The 21,245-nt window shown below is 39.5% G+C and overlaps 1 protein-coding gene across 1 annotated transcript in view; it reads left to right on the plus strand.

Moving 5' to 3' along the window:
• Positions 1-21,245, plus strand: part of CFAP54 (cilia and flagella associated protein 54) — a 443,326-nt gene that overhangs the window by 48,706 nt on the left and 373,375 nt on the right. The window contains exon 5 of the mRNA XM_049782938.1: positions 2,959-3,017. Within this exon, the coding sequence (XP_049638895.1) occupies positions 2,959-3,017 (59 nt within the window). The remainder of the gene's footprint in view (positions 1-2,958; positions 3,018-21,245) is intronic.

Genomic DNA, 21,245 nt, shown 5'->3' on the forward strand with positions numbered 1-21,245 from the left:
TATGGTTGAAGTTGGTCTGCGTAGTCTCCCCATTGTCTCGCTTACGCTGTGGGTTTTTCTACGTGTTGTGGTGGTACTCATTGGCGAGGTGGAGTGCGCGGCCGCGAAGCGCAGCGGAGCGGCCGCGCTCCGGCCCCCAAACACTCACCTCAGCCGAGGCAAGCCGTCAGGGGATGCCTGGGGAGGCCCCCAAGTGTCTGCCAAGCAAAGAAACCAGCACAATCCACAACTCCAACAGAAAACTCACAGCCCCAGCGAGACACGCCTTGAAGAGATTAATGCTGAATCAGGTCAAAGTTCCCAGGTTGATGCAGGCTGGGGGAGGTCCCAAAATGTCTGCCGGGCCTAGGGGTCCAGCAGTCAGCCTGATCTGCAACTCCGGCCCCCAAACACTCACCTCAGCCGAGGCAAGCCGTCAGGGGATGCCTGGGGAGGCCCCCAAGTGTCTGCCAAGCAAAGAAACCAGCACAATCCACAACTCCAACAGAAAACTCACAGCCCCAGCGAGACACGCCTTGAAGAGATTAATGCTGAATCAGGTCAAAGTTCCCAGGTTGATGCAGGCTGGGGGAGGTCCCAAAATGTCTGCCGGGCCTAGGGGTCCAGCAGTCAGCCTGATCTGCAACTCCGGCCCCCAAACACTCACCTCAGCCGAGGCAAGCCGTCAGGGGATGCCTGGGGAGGCCCCCAAGTGTCTGCCAAGCAAAGAAACCAGCACAATCCACAACTCCAACAGAAAACTCACAGCCCCAGCGAGACACGCCTCAGCCGAGGCAAGCCGTCAGGGGATGCCTGGGGAGGCCCCCAAGTGTCTGCCAAGCAAAGAAACCAGCACAATCCACAACTCCAACAGAAAACTCACAGCCCCAGCGAGACACGCCTCAGCCGAGGCAAGCCGTCAGGGGATGCCTGGGGAGGCCCCCAAGTGTCTGCCAAGCAAAGAAACCAGCACAATCCACAACTCCAACAGAAAACTCACAGCCCTCTTTACTTTTATTTAACTACTTAAATCCACATTTAATCAACCTAGTTTTTTTTTTTTTTTTTTTTAGAAAAATCAAATTGAATGTATGAATATTAGATGACTGTTGCTTTTTAGCTAACCTGAACCCAGCCACATTTAAGGTTGTGGTCATCTTTGATGAAATGAAATTTAGCAACACAGCATAACATCATATTTGATTGAGTTTTCTTGGTTCAAAACAAGAAAATCTTATAGAACTATCCTGTGATTGTGACGAGTCAGTCTATCTTCAAACAACTCCAGCTACTTTTTTCTCTGGGTCAGGTTTCTGTGGTGGGAATTTGTAGATCTTGCCAAGGTCCTGAACAATTAGTGAAGGATTCAATTAGTCAGAATGCAAAATCTAAAGTCAGTCACCTTCTGGAAGAACAAAGGGCCCTTGTCATTCTTGAGGGCAGCCTGCTGAGGCTTCAAAAATCCTCTAGTTCCTATTACTGGCATGTTTATACAAGTTCCTGGCTCACACCTAAATAAACCTGTTTTGTGGAGAGGCCTGCATCTACTCAGTACTTAATTTATTTTATTTTACTTTTTTTTTTTTTAAATAAAGAAACACAGTGATACAACTTTAGTTTTAAAGAACAGGGGCAGAGATCAACATAGGAACTTGGGATAAGCACAGCTTCAGCTGTTGCCAGCTGAATGGTTTCTTAACTGGTGGAACTCAACGTATAATAAAAACTAAGTGCATGTCACAGAAGCAGTCACACTAAGAAGGCATACCGTGTCCTTGACTCTTGACCACATATTGAGTTCTTACTGAAGTCCATGGTGCTGTAAGTGTTCAGATGTGTCTTTGTCATGGACACCTAATTAATGTTTGCCATACTTACAGGTGCAACTTGGTAAAGTGATGTATGTTTTGGAAGAGATGCTGTTTCCTCAGAAGCTTTTTGTTTTTGTTTTTGTTTTGGGGGGGCCACACTCGTTTGATGCTCAGGAGTTACTCTTGGCTAAGCGCTCAGAAATTGCCTCTGGCTTGGGGGGACCATATGGAACACCAGGGGATTGAACCGCGGTCCTTCCTTGGCTAGTGCTTGCAAGGCAGGCACCTTACTTCTAGTGCCACCTCACCGGCCCCTCCTCAGAAGCTTTTAAAGATTAAAACATGAATATAGGGTGCATAATTGTTCAATTTTGATGGTTACATATTTCATATCAGCTATTTTATAGAAAACATTTTCACTACTTGCCATTACATGCATTTTTTAGAGTGTTACCATCTTTGTGGTATGTTTGCAGCATGATAATATTTTTTAGATATTGAAATAAGTGTCAAGATTGTTTTCTATTCCCCTAACTCTTGCAATCTGCTGTCAGTCTTTTATTCTAATATTATTAATGGTTTGACAAAAAATAAAATTCTCCCTTCAGTGATAGCATTTTCATTACGCTGCTTATAAGACAATAATAATGGGGTAAATATTATATGAGGCTGCATATAAGATACTACAAATTAATCTAATGCAGCCAATTATGCATTATGGTTTTTAAATTATTATGAGCTTCTTTGTTGAACACAGTGCCATGTTTATTAAATATGCATTTTCATCTTATTTGGAGATAAATCTTTAGTTTTCAGCAGCACAGAAACCATGGGAACCAGTAATGTTTTTTTATAAATTAATAAAATCTGAGGGCACATAAATTATATGACATGAATATTCATGTGTTCATTCTATTTCAAAAATTAAACTGTCTTTAAAATAAGATCAAAAGTTTCCTATGCCAATGTATTGAATATATGGTCTTATTAGTTTTTTTAATGCTTAAATGTGCCAAAGAATATTGATAACTCTAACTCTCTAGCCTTTAAGAAACTTTCTTATGATATCATTTGATTTGGTAACTTCAGGTTTAAACTATAGGCAATAGAATATAAAATGTTTATAATATGGCTGTACAACATATTAACAATATTTTTCTTTATTTAGGTACTATTTATATTTATACAATTTGTAGAAAACTGATGGTCTTAGGTCAGTCTGCCAAGGTATGAATACTTCTTATATATTTTTTTTTTCTCCGTATTTCTTTATTTTTAAAGGACTTTTGTTTGTATTGAATTAGTGGATTCAATAGAAGAGAAATTAGTGAATTACAACAAAATTTAGTGACCATATTATATAGTTTTTTGTTCTTACTTTTACTTTTCACATGATTTTATGAAAGAAGTAGAGATTATAAAGTAGTCAACACTTGAGCAGTGTAAGGATACTATACATACTCATTCAACACTTTCCTCAAGTAAAACTTTGCATATAATTTTTGACTCTCCTAAAACTCAACTACTAAGCTGTTTTTGAGAGAAAGTCTTACTAGTAATGTAAGTAGTCAATCATGTTATGTATAATATATTATTATTACTATAAAGTTAGCTAAGAAAAGATAAAAACACTTATAGTACTATATTTTTCACTATTATAAATTTATATATATGTTTTATGTATAAGGGGATCAGGTAACTAATTTCAAGGGTTGGCCACATTAATGTAAAGACACAACTTGCTAAAATTGCTAGATATTCTCCAGTGACCCTGTTTTATGTTTTATGACCATTGTTTTATGACCGTTGTCATAACTTGTCAACTTGATATTAATCTTCTATGTGGTAAGTTAATCTCTTGGAAGAATGACCATACCTCCTGGCTTGGCCTGGAAGTCCTGATTTAGGCCTGTTATTCATTAATAATTAGATTAATACCTAATTTCACTCAGGAAAATATCCTGGCTTTCATAAAAAATTTAGTATCATATTCTGGAACTTGTATTTTTGTTTTTCTTCTGGAGATCTTGGATTTTACTTATGATCCATGTGCAGATTAGTGAATGAGCAAAACACTTAGCTCTATTTAACTTGGGGTTGAAGCCATAGCACAGTGGTAGGGCGTCTTCACACTCTGGGATTTAGAGGATCTTCTTAGTATTTTTAATTTTAATTTTGTAAAAATTTGGGGCCACACTTAGTGTTTTTTGGGGGCTACTTCTGCCTTTGTGCTGAGGGGGAGGGGTGCATTCCTGGCAGTTCTCAGGAGTCCATATGGTGCTAGGGACTGAATATAGAGTATCCCACTTAAAAAGCATGAACCCCAGTCCTTCGAGTTATCTCCTTGGCTAATGGCATTGTATTTCAAGCAAAACTTTTCTGTTTTAGCATCCGGAAGTGGTGGACACTTCTATTGAGTGTGACAATATTATTAGTATTTGCATCTGCAAGAGACTTACTTTTCCCTTTGTATTTATGTCTGGTAATTGGAATGTAGGCCCAGAAGGGAGAATATAGTCCCAGGGTATATAGTTCCATGGAATTGTTTTCAAAATCTGAAACATTACAGTTTTCTTCTTTATTCTAAATATTCTAACAAGAAAGAAACTTTTTTATCATTTCCTCAAAACCAAGCCAAGTATCTTAAAAGTTGACAATTATTAATAAAAATAGAAGCAATGATAACATGATGTGTTCTTTCTATGCTATTCCTCAAATGAAGAAAACCAAATTACTGACAGTGCCTTGAATGTGCTCTGTGCCAGTAAGAGGAGACTGTCCATGTAAAAATGGAAAATTTAGCCTAGGCTCTTCCAATCATTCTACATCTGAATGACAATAGTTCCCAAGAAGAATTCCCATATTTGTTACACTCTCTATAGCAAGATATATAGCTTTACAGACCTTTTATATTTGGGTCTGCTATAGTATTTGCCTGCTGAAGTTTCCAAGGAAGAGATATTTGTGCTAAATTAGGTGTTAGTGTTTGTACTTGTTAACACTGGAAGAATTTTAATTTAATGTGGCAGTCATCTTAAAATAATTTCTTCTTCTTCTTCTTCATTTTTTTTTTTGGTTTTTGGATCACACCCGTGATGCTTGGGTTATTCCTGGCTATGCACTCAAAAATCGCTCCTGGATTTGGGAAACCATAAGAGACGTCGGGGATTGAACTGAAGTCCATCCTGGGCAGCTATGTGCAAGGCAAACACCTTACCGCTGTGCTATTGCTCCAGCCCCAAATAATTTCTTATTTATACCCTACTTAAGAAATTTTTCTCCAGGGCCCGGAGAGATAGCACAGCGGCGTTTGCCTTGCAAGCAGCCGATCTAGGACCAAAGGTGGTTGGTTCAAATCCCGGTGTCCCATATGGTCCCCCGTGCCTGCCAGGAGCAATTTCTGAGCAGACAGGAGTAATCCCTGAGCACTGCCGGGTGTGGCCCAAAAAACAAAAAACAAAAAAAAGAAATTTTCTCCCCCCCCCAATGGAACTCAGATTTTTGGATTTCTTTCTGAAAACAAGGATAAACAAGGGTTTAGTATAATGAGGATGAGTTGGTTTGTGGAGAGTAAGAAAGTCACTTTGGGGTGGTGGGCGACTGTGCAGTTAACACTTTAGTTTAGTATGATAAGTGTTGAGAAAATTAATTTTTACTTAGAAATTTTTAAAATCTCAGCTCATGAGCTGATGCTTGAGCTTAGGCCATACATGAATTTAATGTGCCCATTCTTTTGGGACAAACCCTTGGGGCTCCTGCTATATGTAGGTCTCCTAGGTCTGAGGGATTCTTAGGGATTCTGTTATGTATGCTTTGGAGTTCCCATCTGGCATAGTAGAAGTAGAAATGCACTCAGTTTCTTCCTGTTCTGACCCTGAAGTAACCTAAATTTGCATTCCTATAGGATCTAGGTATAATGGCCATCACTTTTATTTTTGTTGAGTTCCTATTGTGTGGTTTTTATTTTGAGAAGGGCTTTATATACAAAGCAATACTAATTATAATGGTATAAAGTGGACACCATCATTTTCATTATTTATTGAGTTAGTGCCTACCACCTGGCTCTGAACTACTATTTATTACTTTATTTATTTACTTATTTTGGCCACACCTGACAATGCCCAGGGGCTACTCCTGACTCTGTAATTAGGAATCACTCTTGGTAGTGCTTGGGAGGGTATATGGGATTTCAGGGATCAATCCTTGCAAGGTGAGTTCCCTACCCATTGTACTCTCACTCTGGCCAGTTCATATATTAATTGAACTTTTGTGCTACCACTTTGAGAAGGATGCCATGACTGTCTCCATAAGAAGAGCAATCTGAGGCAAAGTAAGGTTCAATTTTTCACTGTTCCATGTCTAGTTAGTCTTGTACTTGAAGCCCGAGCCAGTGCTACACAGTCTGCCTTTCAATATTATTATATCAATGCATGTTGGTTGACAAAACTTAATCTTGTCACCACACAGCCCTCAAATGAAGTAGCTTTGCTAGAGTAGTTCATTAACCACTTCTGATATGACTGTGTTTCTGTAGGCTAGGACTGCCTAGGGATCCTGGGATTCAACGGGGCCAAAGAAGGTCACTGGCAGAGGCTTAGAAAAAGGAGAGACCTGATTTCTGAAGCCTCTTTCCCTACTGACAAAATGTTCCTTTCGTGTAAAAATCTTCCTTTAGTGAGTCTTCAAACATTAGAGACATAACAGACCATATTTATTCTAAGAAAACATTGATTTCTGTTTCATTTTACTACAAAACTGAAATAGCTTGTGGTTTGAATGATTACTGTTCAACGATTCCACATACCATTACATATATGCCGTATTTAGACTGTGAAACGCTTCAGTATTTTGACCTGCGAATGTGGCTGAGATAAGTGATGCAGTACTGCCATCCCGTGGCTGAGCTGATGAATAATGTCTTTTCTTTCTCCACTTTATCACTTTAGTCTTGTTTGTGTTGGGCTCCTGTTTTGAGTATGGATATGATTTGGTTTGCAAAGCCAGTCTTCCTCCTTAATTAATTATTAATTAATAACTGTGGAGGTAGGTAAGAAATAAAATGACTTCAAATTAAGAAATTTTATTTTTGATAAGTTTTTTTTAACCATTAAATGGTGGGATTCAGAACGCTGGGTGGAGCCATGGATCCAGAACTCTTAAGTTTTTAAATTTTTTTTTTTTTGGTTATTGTTGGGCTTTCTCACATGGTGGAAAGAATGCTGTACTTGGAAATTCTGCATCCGCACTCCAGCCAAGCTCCATAGGTTACAAGCAGCTCAGCCTCTTGGAATCAGATTAGGCTCTATTTTGAGGTCAAATTTTGGCTGTATAATCTGATCTACATCTTTAGTTCTAAGTGTAAAACTGAGAGAACTCCAGTATAAGGTAAACAACTGGTAACTGAATTTATTTTTTGTTTTGACAAGTGAAATTTCTTTCTTTCTTTCTTTCTTTTTTTTGTCGCCAACAAATCTTTGCTTCCGCTACCCTATTCTCCCCATTAAGACTTTTATACATCCTGGGCTTTCAGGTAAAAAAAAATGGAAAGTTAGTCTTTCTAATGGGCTCCTAGATTCAGAAATACTGAAATGAACAACATAGATGCCTCTAGGTCGGTCATTTTAGAGCTTTTACTGTGTAAACTATGTGATGCTCCAGAGAGCAACTGAAGCAACATGCACCAACCTAGGAGACCACATGCCTGTAGGCATTTCTATCAATCTTACATTCTATAAGGCAGAATCCTTTTCCTGTGGAAAGCTGAGTGTGAACACTAAATGTCTAATAATATATCAGGTACACTTTGTGGCTCCTGGTAAAAGGATGGACGAAATTCTTTCTTTTTTTTTTATAGGTGAATTTTATCAAACATTCAGAGAAGAGTTGCTACAACTGGTTTCTAGAGTCTTCCAAAATATCAGAGATGAAAATTCTCCCTAATACTATCTATGAAGCTAATAATACATTCATTCCCAAAGCTGACAGATACTACCATGACAGACTACAGACCTATCTCACCGATGAACATTGATATAAAAATCCTTAACAAAATCTTAGCAAACTGACTCCAACAACACATCAAAATATTATCTCAGGGATGCAAGGATGGTTCAATATATGCAAATCAATCTACATCATACACCACATCAGTAAAAGGAACAATAAAAACCTCATCATCATCTCAATCGATGCAGAGAAAGCATTTTCAAAATCCAACCCCATTCATGATGTAAACTCTCAGCAAAACAGGTGTGGAAGGACTCTTCCACAAGAGAGTATAAGCAATCTATAAAAATTCCACAGCCAGCTCTCTCGATCCTCTCTTGAGCTGGAGGCTAGCTCTAGCCGGCATGGGGTTGGGGGAGACCCCATGTGCAAGGCCTTCTCCCTAACTTGGGTGCGCTGGGAGCCTTCATAGGCCCCCAGCCTTCCCCCCTTCTGCCCCCGGCCTCCAGACCTTCTGGGGTGGCAGCCCAGCCAGCCAGACAAGGTGTGTGTGTGTGTGTGGGGGGGGTCCCTCCTGGATGGGGTCCCAAGCTTTCCCCGCCCTTTCCTCAGCTCTAGGGTCAGAAGGGCACAGGTTGTAGGGTGGGCAGAGCCTGGCTCCTGGCTCTCTCTTGATCCTCTCTTGAGCTGGAGGCTAGCTCTAGCCGGCATGGGGTTGTGGGAGACCCCGTGTACAAGGCCTTCTCCCTAACTTGGGTGCGCTGGGAGCCTTGATAGGCCCCCAGCTTTTCCCTCTTCTGCCCTGGGCCTCCAGGCCTTCTGGGGTGGCAGCCCAACCGACCAGAAATGGTTGGTCCTAACTTGGGTGTGCTGAGATTTGCTTGGTTGCGCTAAGTTTGCCACTGGCAATTTCTGACCACTCTGCATATGGAAAACCGCGCGGGGGCTAGCGCCTCCGTGTGCACTGTATGTATTAAGAGTATTCCTTATCTTTATGTTATGTTTTGCGTATCCAGAATGTCCATTTTGTATTCTGCCCTTTCCCACACCACTACAAAGCTCATTTTTACTCCTTAACTCTCTCATCCCCCAAACATCACTAACCCACATTACTCTTTTTAACTTAAATATTGCACAATCCTAATCACAGACTAAAGCCGTGTATTGTGTGTAACAACCCTAAACTGTTTCAAAAGACATAAAATGGACACATATTTCTTTAGAATATTTTTTTCTCTGACAACTATAAATCTTACTAAATATTCTCTTATACAATGACGATTCTAACCACTTTTTATCTTCTCTTTATGAGCTGATCAACAAGGAATTTTGGTGAAAGAGTCCCCCAGTTTTATCCTTATGATTGAACCATATCATGGGGATTGTTGGACTTGTTCTTATGGCCCCCATATGCACCAATAATGCCACGTGGCATTGCTCCTTTTTTTGCATAGGCACATTAAAATGGGAAAATACTATATATACAAATAAGATCCTATTTAATAGAGATTGGAATACACAAATCTTGTAGTGCAAAGGGACCTTACACCCTGAACATTGACATAATGACCCGGCACAGGCCTCAGAAGAAAGGGCATTTTCCATTCATCCCTGAACCAGGGAAGCCATCCACGAAACATCCAGGTTTGTCTTTAACATCACCTGGAAGCAATCCTCTACCACGGAAGACCCTACCACTCCTCAGACGTCGATTTGCTCAAAAGAGACTCCCCTTAACACTGAGGAGACTTAACAACAATGACCTACTTACAGGACAGGGCTTCCTGCATTGCCCTTTAATGGTGAGGTGAAACGAGAGGACGCTCCACATCCTGACTTCAATGTAGGATATGCAGATTCCAGGATATTTAATACAGAAACATGATACCAACAACAGAGACTGTGTGAAAAGTGTGTTGGCACTACGGACAATATCTTAGATTGGATGATCTAACTTGCCTGAGCCTAGAGTTGGTCTTATGCCAGAAAACTTCAGGGGTAGGGTCTCTTTGTATTTAGGCCAAGGTTATTTCTTTCCATGCCCCTCATATTTTGGTGGGCCTATGCAAACAACAATTGCCACTCTAACACCATTTTTACTGTGCTCCTTTGACTCTAATCCTTAAAAAAAAAAAAACCACTTAAAATTTGAGGTTAACTTAAGCTAATATGCATGTACATGGAAATGTAAAAAATACTATGCTTCTAATGTTTAAGGAGTTATGTAAGTTTTATGGCTTTAGATTGCCTTGTGTGCTGTTAAGAAATATTATAATGTGTTACAATCTGGGGACTTGAGGGACAAAGTAATTGTATATGGATTCTGTTTTATTTATCTTAATGGTCTTTGGCTGAAAGTTCAAAGTTAAGATATCAGCAAGGGGAATTCTTCTGAGAATTATGTTATGGGTGATTGTCCTTCCACTGTAACTCTACCCTGTCCTCTTTCTTTGCATCTTTGTTCTCATAATTAAAAATAATAAAAAAATATTTAAAAAAATTCCACAGCCAACAGTAATCTTTTTTCTTTTCTTTTTTTTATTAATTTTTATTTTTAATTATGAGAACAAAGATGCAAAGAAAAGAGGACAAGGTAAAGTTACAGTGGAAGGACAAGCACCCATAAACAGAATTCTCAGTAGTCCTATTGCTGATATCTTAACTTTGAACTTTCAGCCAAAGAACATTAAGAAAAATAAAACAGAACCTATGTACAATTGCTTTGTCCCTCAAGTCCCCAGATTGTAGTACATAATATTTCTTGCAGCACACAAAGCAATCTAAAGACATAACACTTATGTAACTCCTTAAACATTGAAGGCAAAGTACTTTTTCACATTTCCATGCACATGCATATTAGTTTAAGTTAACCTCAAAAATTTAAGTGGTTTGTTTCTCTTAAGGATTAGAGTCAAAGGAGCACAATAAAAATGGTGTTAAAGTGGAAATTATTGTTTTCATAGGCCCACCAAAATGTGAGGGACATGAAATGGAAAAGCTTTGGCCTAAATATAAGGAGACCCTACCCCTGAAGTTTCCTGGCATAAGACCAACTCTAGGCTCCAGGCAAACTAGTTTGTCCAATCCAGGTCATTGTTTGTAGTGCCAATATACTTTTATTTTTCACACAGTCTCTGTTGTTGATATCATGTTTATGTATTAAAGATCCTGAAATCTGCATATCCTATACTGCAGTCAGGATGGTGCAGAGTGTCTTCTCATTTCACCTCACAATTAAAGGGCAATGCAGAGAACCCTGTCCTGTAAGCAGGTCATTGTTGTTGTCAAGTCTTCTTAGTGTTAAGAGAAGTCTCTTTTGAGCAGGTCGATGCCAGAGCCGTGGTAGTGTCTTCCTGGTAGAGAATTGCTTCCAGGTTTTGGTATAAAAAACCTTGGATGTTTCGTAGATACCTTCCCTGGTTCAGGGGTGAATGGAGGATGCCCGTTCCTCTGAGGCCTGTGCCAGGTCATTATATCAATGTTCAGGATGTAAGGCCCCATTGCACTACGAGATTTGTGTGTTCCAATCTCTAATAGATAAGAACTTATTTGTATGTATAGTATTTTCCCATTTTAATGTGCCTATGCAAACAAGGAACAATGCCACGTGGCGTTATTAGCGCATATGGGGGCCATAAGAACAAATCCAACAATCCCCATGACACGGTTCAATCATAAGCATTAAACTGAGGGACAGTTTCACCAAAATTCCTTATTGAACAGCTCACAAAGAGAAGACAAGATAAACAGTGAATAGAATCATCACGGTAAAAAAATATTTAGAAAGAGTTGTAGCTGTTAAAGAAAATACACATAAAATATTCAAAAGACATATGTGTCCATTTTATGTCTTTTGAAATAGTTTGGGGTTGTTAAATCCAATGCACGACTTTGGTCTGTGATTAGTACTGTGTAGTACTGAAGTTAAAAAGGGTAAATGTGAGGTGCTGATGGTTGGGGATGGGAGAGTTAAGGAGTAATAATGAGCTTTGTAGGGGTGTGCAAAAGGGCAGAATCTGTTGGGGAAGGAGGTCGGTCTTGGTGCCTAACAAATTAAAGAACTGAGCATAAAGAGGGTTAATTAAGGAGAAGATAATGAATCTGGATTGGGATATGAGGGAGTAGAAGGGGCTCTGTGTGGAGGAGGGGAAATATATCAGAGGGGTCATATACATTGTTTAGATGAATTGTTTATGAATTAGACTTGGTAGTCAGAGAGTACCACTGTATAGGAAGTCACGCCTACATATACACTGATTTTAGAGACCTATTTGAATATTATCCTCCAAATCTAGGGAATTCCATTGTTTTTCCTAAAACAGTTGAGAATTAAGAATATATTTGGGTGTTGTTAAAAAGTATATATTTGCGCCCACACGCTTTTGAAAATGAATAATAGTAAGAAGAGAAATCCTGAATGGGGTGTCTGGGGTGGGGGATCTCAGTCCCCTGGACTAAGTGGTCAGCCCAGGGGGCCTATGGCTAGCTGTCCTGCCCAGAGCCCCCAACATACCAGCTGAAGAGACACAGAAGAACTGGCATGTCAGAAATTCTTAACTAAAAAGTGACCATGCCATATTTTACATCACCTTTAGCTCATTTTCTAGCATAGTCTCTTCAGAGATATTTCCTTTTCTTTTTCTTTTTGATTTTGGGGTTACACTTGGTTATGCTCAGGGCTTATTTCTGGCTCTTGCTAAGGGGTTACACCTGGTGGGACTTGGGGAACCATATAAGGTTCTGGGCATTGAATCCAAGTTGGCTGCATGCAAGGTAAATTTCCTATTCACTAAAACACATCTCTAGCCCCTCAGAGACCTAAAGTGACAACTTTTTTTTTAAATTTTTATTTTGATCATATTGGATTACATATCTTTCACAGTAGTATTTTAGGTACATATTAACATTGAATCAGGGGAATACCCATCACCAAATTTGTTCTCCCCTCATCTTCATTCCCTTTTCTGCAACCCATATCCCCACCATCACCCCCCAGGCTGCTAGAGTAGGTGGTCCCCTCTTTGTCTAGCTTATTATTAGTGATCATATATCTATTTAGTCCTGGTACCCTCCCTTGTTTCCCCCTCTATTTGAGAGGTGGAGCTCGATAATTCGAGTTATGTGGTTTTGTTTGAAGGAAAGAAAAGCAATAGAATTGTGTGAAAAATAGAGAAAAAAACATATAAGCTGAGAATGGGCAGAGTCCTTCTAGACTCTTTCAACCTCAGTTTGAGAGAGGACATGAAAAAGGTAATTGAAACAACACATCAACACAGAAAGAAATATCAAATTAAATATAAAGTTCAAACTTTAAAAAAATATTTTTATTTAAACACTGTGATTACAAACATGATTGTTGTTGGGTTTCAGTCACAAAAAAATACCACCCCCTTCACCAGTGCAACATTCCCACCCCAATGCACCCCATCTTCATCCTCCCACACCCCCTGACTGTATTCAAGACAGGCATTCTACTTCTCTCACTTATTAACATTGTTATGGTTGTTGTTAGTGTACTAACTGCACTCATGCCTCCTTGAAGTGAGCTTCATATCATGAGCTGGTCCTTCCATCTTCATCTCTGGGCATATTACAATACTGCCTTTAATTTTTTTTTAAATCATATATGAGTGAGACTATTCTGTGTCTATCTCTTTCTTCACTCAGCATAATAGATTCCATGTACATTCACGTGTAGGAAAATTTCATGACTTCATCTCTACTGCCAGCTGCATAATATTCCATTGTGTATATGTACCACAATTTCTTTAGCCATGCATCTGTTGAAGGGCAAGTTGGTTGTTTTCAGAGTCTGGATATTGTAAATAGTGCTGTGATAAATATAGGTGTGGGGAAGGGGTTTTTGTATTGCATTTTTGTATTTCTAAAGTATATCCCTATGAGTGGTATAGCTGGATCATATGGGAGCTCCATTTCCAGTTTTTTGAGGAATCTCCATATTGTTTTCCATAAAGCTGGACTAGATGGCATTCACACCAGCAGTTAACAAGAGTTCCTTTCTCCCCACATCCCTGCCAGAATATGTTATTCTTGATGTGTGGCAGTCTCTGTGGTGTGAAATGGTACCTCATTTTTGTTTTGATTTACATCTCTCTGATAATTAGTGATGTGGAACATTTTTTCATGTGCCTTTTGGACATTTGTATTTCTTCTTTGAGAAATTATTTGTTCATTTATTCTCCCCATTTTTTGGTAGGATTTGATTTTTTTTTCTTCTTAAGTTCTGCCAGTAACTTGTATATCTTGGATATTAGTGCCTTGTCTGATGGGTTTTAGGTGAATAGTTTCTCCCATTCTGTGAGTAGCCTTTGTATCCTACTCACTATTTCCTTTGAGGTGCAGAAGCTTCTCAATTTAATATAGTCCCATCTGTTTATCTCTGTTTCCACTTGTATGGAGCGTGCTATTTCCACTTTGAAGATGCCTTTAGTCTCAAAGTCATGGAGTGTTTTACCTACATGTTGTTCAATATACCTTATGGTTTCAGGTCTGATATCCAGACCCTTAATCCATTTGAATTTGACCTTTGTGCATGGTGTTAGATGGAGGTTTGATTTTGCATTTTTGCAAGTGGCCGATCAGTTGCTCCAACACCACTTGGTGAAGAGGCTTTCCTTGCTCCATTTTCCATTTCTTGCCCCTTGATTGAAGATTAATTGATTATATATCTGGGGCACATTCTCTGAATACTCAAGTCTATTCTACTGATCTGAAGGTCTGTCTTTATTCCAGCACCATGCTGTTTTAATGACTACAGCTTTGTAATACAACTAAAAGTTTGGGAAAGTGATGCCTCCCATTCTCCTTTTCCCAAGGTTTGCTCTAGCTATTCGTGGGTGTCTATTGTTCCAAATGAATTTCAGAAGTGCTTGATCCACTTCTTTGAAGAATGTCATGGGTATCCTTACAGGGATTGCATTAAATCTGTACAATGTTTTGGGGAGTATTGCCATTTTAATGATGTTAATCCTGCCAATCCATGAGCAGGGTATGTGTCTCCATTTCCTTTGTCCTCTTTTATTTCTTGAAGCACGGTTTTGTAGTTTTCTTTGTATAGGTCCTTCACATGTTTAGTTAAATTGACTCCAAGATATTTGAGTTTGTGACACTAATGTCAATGGGATTGTTTTTTTTTTGGGGGGGGGGGTTTGGGTCACACCCGGCAGCGCTCAGGGAATACTCCTGGCTCTACGCTCAGAAATCGCTTCTGGCAGGCATGCGGGACCATATGGGATGCCAGGATTCGAACCACCGTCCTTCTGCATGAAAGGCAAGTGCCTTACCTCCATGCTATCTCTCTGGCCCCGTGTGGGGTTGTATTTTTTATGGGGTTGTATTTTTAATGTCCATTTCTTTATTATTATTGATGTATAAGAAGGCCATTGATTTCTGCATGTTAATTTTGTAGCCTGCCACTTTTCTATATGAATCTATTGTTTTTAGAAGCTTTTTGGTAGAGTCTTTAGGGTTTTCTAAATATAGTATCATGTCATCTGCAAACAGTGAGAACTTGACTTCTTTTCCTATTTGGATTTCCTTGATACCTTCTTCTTGCCTAATCCCTGTGGCAAGAACTTTCAGCATTATTTTGAAAAGGAGTGGTAAGAGAGGGCAGCCTTGTCTTGAACCAGATTTTAGAGGAAAGGCTTTTAATTTTCCCATTGAGAATAATATTTGCCATTGGCTTGTGGTAGATGGCCTTGACTATATTGAGAAGTTTCTACCATTCACATCTAGATGAGAGTTTTTTAATCAAGAATGGGTGTTGGACCATTGCAAATGCTTTCTCTGCATCTATTGATACAATCATATGGTTTTTATTTTTCTTTTGGTTGATATGGTGTATTATGTTGATTTATTTATGTATGTTAAATCATCTTTGATTCCTGCAATGAATCCTACTTGGTAATGGTGTATGATCATCTTGATGAGGTATTATATCCTATTATCCAGAATTTTATTGAGGATCTTTGCATTTGTGTTCAACAGGGATATTGGTCTGTAGTTTTCTTTTCTTGCAACATCTCTGTTTGATTTTGGTATCAGGGTGATGTTAGCTTCATAGAAACTATTTGGGAGTGTTCCTGATTTTACAATTTCACTAAAGAACCTGAAAAGTTTTGGGAGTAGTTCCTCTAGAAGTTTGAAAGAATTCGTTAGTGAATCCATCTAGGCCTGGGCTTTTGTTTTTGGGAAGACTTTTGATTACTCTTTTAATTTCCTCAGTAGTGATGGGAGTGATGGGTCTGTTTAGTTATGCTAGAATCCTTTAACTGTGGAAGATTGTAGGAATCCAAGAATTTATCCATTTCTTCCAGGTTCTTATGTTTCGTGGCATAGAGTTTCTCAAAGTAGTCTCTGATTACCTTTTGAATCTTTGCAGTATCTGTAGTGATCTCACCCTTTTCATTTCTAATCCAATTTTTTTTTTATTTTTTGTTTTTGGGTCACACCCAGCATTCTCAGGGGTCACTCCTGACTCTACACTCAGAAATTGCTCCTAGCATGCTCGGGGGTCCACATGGGATGCCGGGATTCAAACCACTGTGCTTTGCATGCAAGGCAAATGCCTTAACCTCCATGCTATCTCTCCAGCCCCCCAATCAGATTTATTAAGTTTTTCTCTCTCTCTCTCTCTGTTTCTTTGTGAGTTTTGCTAGTGGTTTATCATTTTGTTTAGTTTTTTAAAGAACCAACTTTTGCTTTTGTTGATCTTTTGATTTTTTTTTCGATTTGTACTTCATTAATTTATGTTTTAAGCTTTATTACTTCTTTCTGCCTACCTATTTTTGGGCTCCTCTTATTGATCATTTTCTAATTTTAAAAGCTGTGGAATTAAACTATTAATGTAGGACCCTTCTTCCTTTATGATGTGTGCTTGCAAAGCTATAAATTTTCTTCTTAGTACCACTTATGCTGTGTCCCACAAATTTTGATAGTTTGTGTCTTCATTGTCATTTGTTTTCATAAATGTTTTTATTTTTCTTTGATTTCATCTCTGACCCACTGGTTATTCAGCAGTGTGCTGTTTAATTTCCAGGTGTTAAAGTTTTCCTCTGTGACCCTTTGTAGTTTACTTTTGATATTAGTGCCTGTGATCTGAGAAGGTAGTCTGTACAATTTCTATCCTCTTGATTTTATGGAAATATGTTTTATGGGCCAGCATGTGTGGAGTACCCTATATATATCTACTAGTCCACTTTCTTCCATTTCTCTTTTCAGAGCTAGTATATTCTTGTTGGGTTTCAGCCTGATAGACCCATCAAAGGGGTGACAGGGCAGTGTTGAGGTCTCCCATTATTATTATGTTGCTATTATGTCTTCTTTCAGGTTTGTCAACAATTATATTAACTATTTTGCTGGTCCCTTATTACTTGCGTATATGTTTAGGAGATTGATTTCTTTCTGCTGTACATATCCTTTGATTAGTACAAAATGATCATCTTTGTCCCTTATAACTTTCTGACTCTAAAGTTTTTGTGATCTGTTTTTAATATGACCACTCCAGCTTTTTTTTTTTTTTTTTTTTGGTTTTTGGGTCACACCCGGCAGTGCTCAGGGCAGGGGTCTCAAACTCGCGGCCCGCGGGCCTTTTGCGGCCCTCCGTTCAACATTTTGTGGCCCGCGGCCGGGGTTCAATTATCACAGTATTCACGATTATTCGCTTACTGAATAATCTCAATAAAAATCGCATTAGTAAGGGAAAAAATCGCATTAAATATACCCCGAGCAGTTCCGTTTGGGGTATGCAAATGTTTAATGCGATTTTTTTGCGATTTTTTCTTACTAATGTGATTTTTTTATTGCGAATATTTGATAAGCAAAATCCCTTATGTGGCCCTGCCTCACCCCGACTTTGCCTCCTGCAGCCCCCAGGTAAATTGAGTTTGAGACCCCTGGCTCTAAGGTAAGAAATCGCCTTTGGCAGGCACGGGGGACCATATGGGATGTCGGGACTTTAACCACTGACCTTCTGCATGAAAGGCAAACGCCTTACCTCCATGCTATCTCTCCAGCCCCCACTCCAGCTTTTTAAGGGAGGTTTTTGCTTGGATGATTTTTCTCCAGCCTTTAATTTTGAGTCTATGCTTGTTCTGACTAGGTGTTTCTTGTAGGCAACAGAATGTTGGCTTCAGCTTTTTGAACCATTTAGCCACTCTGTGTCTCTTAATTGGTGCATTTAGTCCATTGACCTTGAGAGAGATAATTGTCATGGGATTTGGTGTCATCTTTGTGTAGAAGTTTGTTGTGTCTGTTGATCTGTCTTGTCTTAGAGTAGAATTTTCAATTTTTCTTTTAAGGCTTGTTTTGAGTCTGTAAAGTTTCTGAGCTGCTTTTTATCTGTGAAACTATGTATACTTCCTTCAAACCTGAAAGTGAGTCTGGCTGGGTGCTCTATTCTAGGCAAGCATTCATTTAGTTGAGTTTTGTCACTATGTCCCACCACTGCCTTCTGGCCTTGAGGGTTTCTTGTGACAGGTCAACTGTAAATTTTTTTTTTTTTTTTTTGGTTTTTGGGCCACACTGGAGGTAAGGTGTCTTCCTTGCAAGCGCTATCGTAGGATGGACCACGGTTAGATCCCCTGGCTTCCCATATCCCCCCACCCCAAGCCAGAGGCAATTTCTGAGCGCATAGCCAGGAGTAACCCCTGAGCGTCAAATGGGTGTGGCCCAAAACCAAAACCAAAACCAAAAAAAAAAAAAAAAAAAAGACATAGCTCTTGGCAGGCACGGGGGATCCTATGGGACACCGGGATTCAAACTAACCACCTTTGGTCCTGGATCGGCTGCTTTCAAGGCAAACACCACTGTGCTATCTCTCTGGGCCCTGTAAATCTTAAGGATGCTCCTTTGAATGCAATTTCCCTTTTTGATCTTGCTGCCTTCATTATTATATCCCTATCTGTGGATTTGTCATTGTGACTAGGATGTGTCTTGGGGTGCTTTTCTTCGTGTCTCTTTTAGCTGGTACTCTTTGGGCATACAGGATTTGGTTGCATGTTGTTTTTAGCTCTGGGAGTTTCTCTGTAATGATGTCCTTGACTATTGATTCTTCCTGGGAATTTTCTTCATGGGTCTCTGTGACTTCGATGATTCTTAAGCTGTTTACGTTGAATTTGCCAAGGACTTCTATTTTTATCTGCTCACATCCATTGAGTATTTTTTCCATTGTCTGATCATTTGCTTTAAGGTTCTTTTTCAGTCTCTTCTGCTGTATGGAGTTGTTCTGCATCTGATCTTCCAGCTTGCTGATTCTGTTCTTGGCTGCTGTTACTCTGTTAGAGAGGCTTTCCATTGAGTTTTTAATTTCATCTGAGTTTTTCAGTTCTGTTGTTTGAGTTTGGAGTTTTCTGATTTCTTTCTTTGTGTTCTCTTCAGCTTGATCTTTCTTTTAGTTCTATGAGCATCCTCTATATTACTACTCTAAACTCCTTGTGTGAGAGGTTAATTATGTGATTGGTACTTTTTTGGGTCATCAGAGCTGCCATCTTCATTCTCTATGCATGCTGTTGTCCTGCTTTGTTTTCCCATTTACACGCTTGTAGCATGGCTTTTACTGCGTGTTGTGGTGGGGTTCATGGACTAGGAGATGCATGTGCTCCTCCCTGGTTCTCTGTTTCCTGGCTGACGAACATTGTTGGGATTAAGTTCACTGGGGTCTTGCTTGGCAGTCTCCTGCAGGGATCAGGAAGCCTGACATGTGAAATGTCTAATGCCAGAAATTCTGAGAACTTTTCGAAAGGCATGCCATTTTAATTGGGTACCATTTATGCCTGGTTTAATCCCATAATTCCCTTTCCCTCACACTGTCTCCCACTCCAGTCTCAACAGTCCAAATGCAAAAATCCATAGTAAGGTTTTTGTGTCATGAATGTGACAAAATTGCAATTATCCCAACTGTTAATTCCAGTTCACTTCACAGTAAGGCAAGGTTAGCTTCACAAGCAGCAGCAGCAGCAGCAGCAGAAACCACAGTAAAGCAATCCAGACCAATTTTGTAGATAGGGCTGTTGTTTCAAGAACCAGAGACTGAGAGTTTCATTTTGCTGTTGTCTATTCATCATTCCAAAGAGACATTGGAGACCAGAATTGGAGTTGTTGAAAGCCAGCCATTGATGAAAAAGAGAAAGGCAGTTCTGGGAGTTCTAGAAGTGCTTCAGAATTTTTATTTTGGGGCTAGACTTAAGATGCATAGATGTTTGCAGATTCTTGGAAAGCTATGACTTGCCAGAGAGATTTGGATGGGTTTTCATTACTCCACAGGGCACAATTAAGGGCTGTAATAATAATTAGTGGACTTCATCTCAAATTGAGCTAGTGCTACCCATGTTCAGATGGTTTCATGTCAAGAAGCTTGTTCCTTAATTGGCAGTGTGGCTACTGATATGTTGATGCTAAAATCAGTGACTTTTTTAAAAAAACCTTTTGTTCAATGATTACTTGATATATAGTTCATGTTTAGCACTGAAACTTAAATAACAAAAGCCTGTTGATCAACAACCACTTCTTGCATGTCTTTTATAGCTCAGATGAAATTTTAAGGTCAGTGAATAATACAGACAAGGTTCTTTTCCTGAGTGAATTTACATTTTAGTGGGATGACTTTTTATTCCTCTGGGTATTAAAGAACATTGCAAGTCTATGTCAAATCCTATCTACTTCCAGCAGTCTTTTTTATACTGGAATCAGAACTGTCTACACAGGAGGATTTTGGCCTTTCAGCCTTATTTTCTTTTAGCTATTGGCTGAGCTACATGGGTACATGCCATCCTGCAGTGTGAGGACCTCCAGGGCTGTGCACATGGTGATGTTCTGGATGTGCTGCCTGCCAGCGTTTGAGCTGGGTTGGTTGGATATGCCTTACTTAACCCTTGTACTATTTATCCATTCATAATCTTTTCAAGGCAGGTTTAACTACTAGCCAACTATTTTCTCAATTTTTTCTATTACCCCCTCCCCTTTATTTTTGGTTTTGGGAAAAACCAGGTGATCAGGAGTTGCTTTCAGCTCTATACTCAGGAATTCCTGGTGGTGCTTGAGGGACCAGATGGGATGCCAGGGATTGAACCTGGGTGAGCCGTGTACAAAGTAGATAGGTGCCTTACCTATTGTACCATCACTCCAGCCCCTCTCTTCTTTTTTTTTTTTTTTGTGGCTTTTGGGTCACACCCGGCAGTGCTCAGGGGTTATTCCTGGCTCCAGGCTCAGAAATTGCTCCTGGCAGGCACGGGGGACCATATGGGACGCCGGGATTCGAACCGATGACCTCCTGCATGAAAGGCAAACACCTTACCTCCATGCTATCTCTCCGGCCCCTCTCTTCTTTTCTTAAGTGCTGAAGGTCAAATTTATTTGGATAAAAAGACTTTATTTAAAATATTTTATTTAGACCATTGTGGCATTTAGTAACAATGAATTAGAGCTATTTTCACCACCAGTGTGAAACTCGCTCCACCATACTTCCCCGCATGCATCTCATACCTCCAC

Source organism: Suncus etruscus, chromosome 11 (assembly GCF_024139225.1).
Source record: "Suncus etruscus isolate mSunEtr1 chromosome 11, mSunEtr1.pri.cur, whole genome shotgun sequence".
Lineage (NCBI taxonomy): Eukaryota > Metazoa > Chordata > Mammalia > Eulipotyphla > Soricidae > Suncus > Suncus etruscus.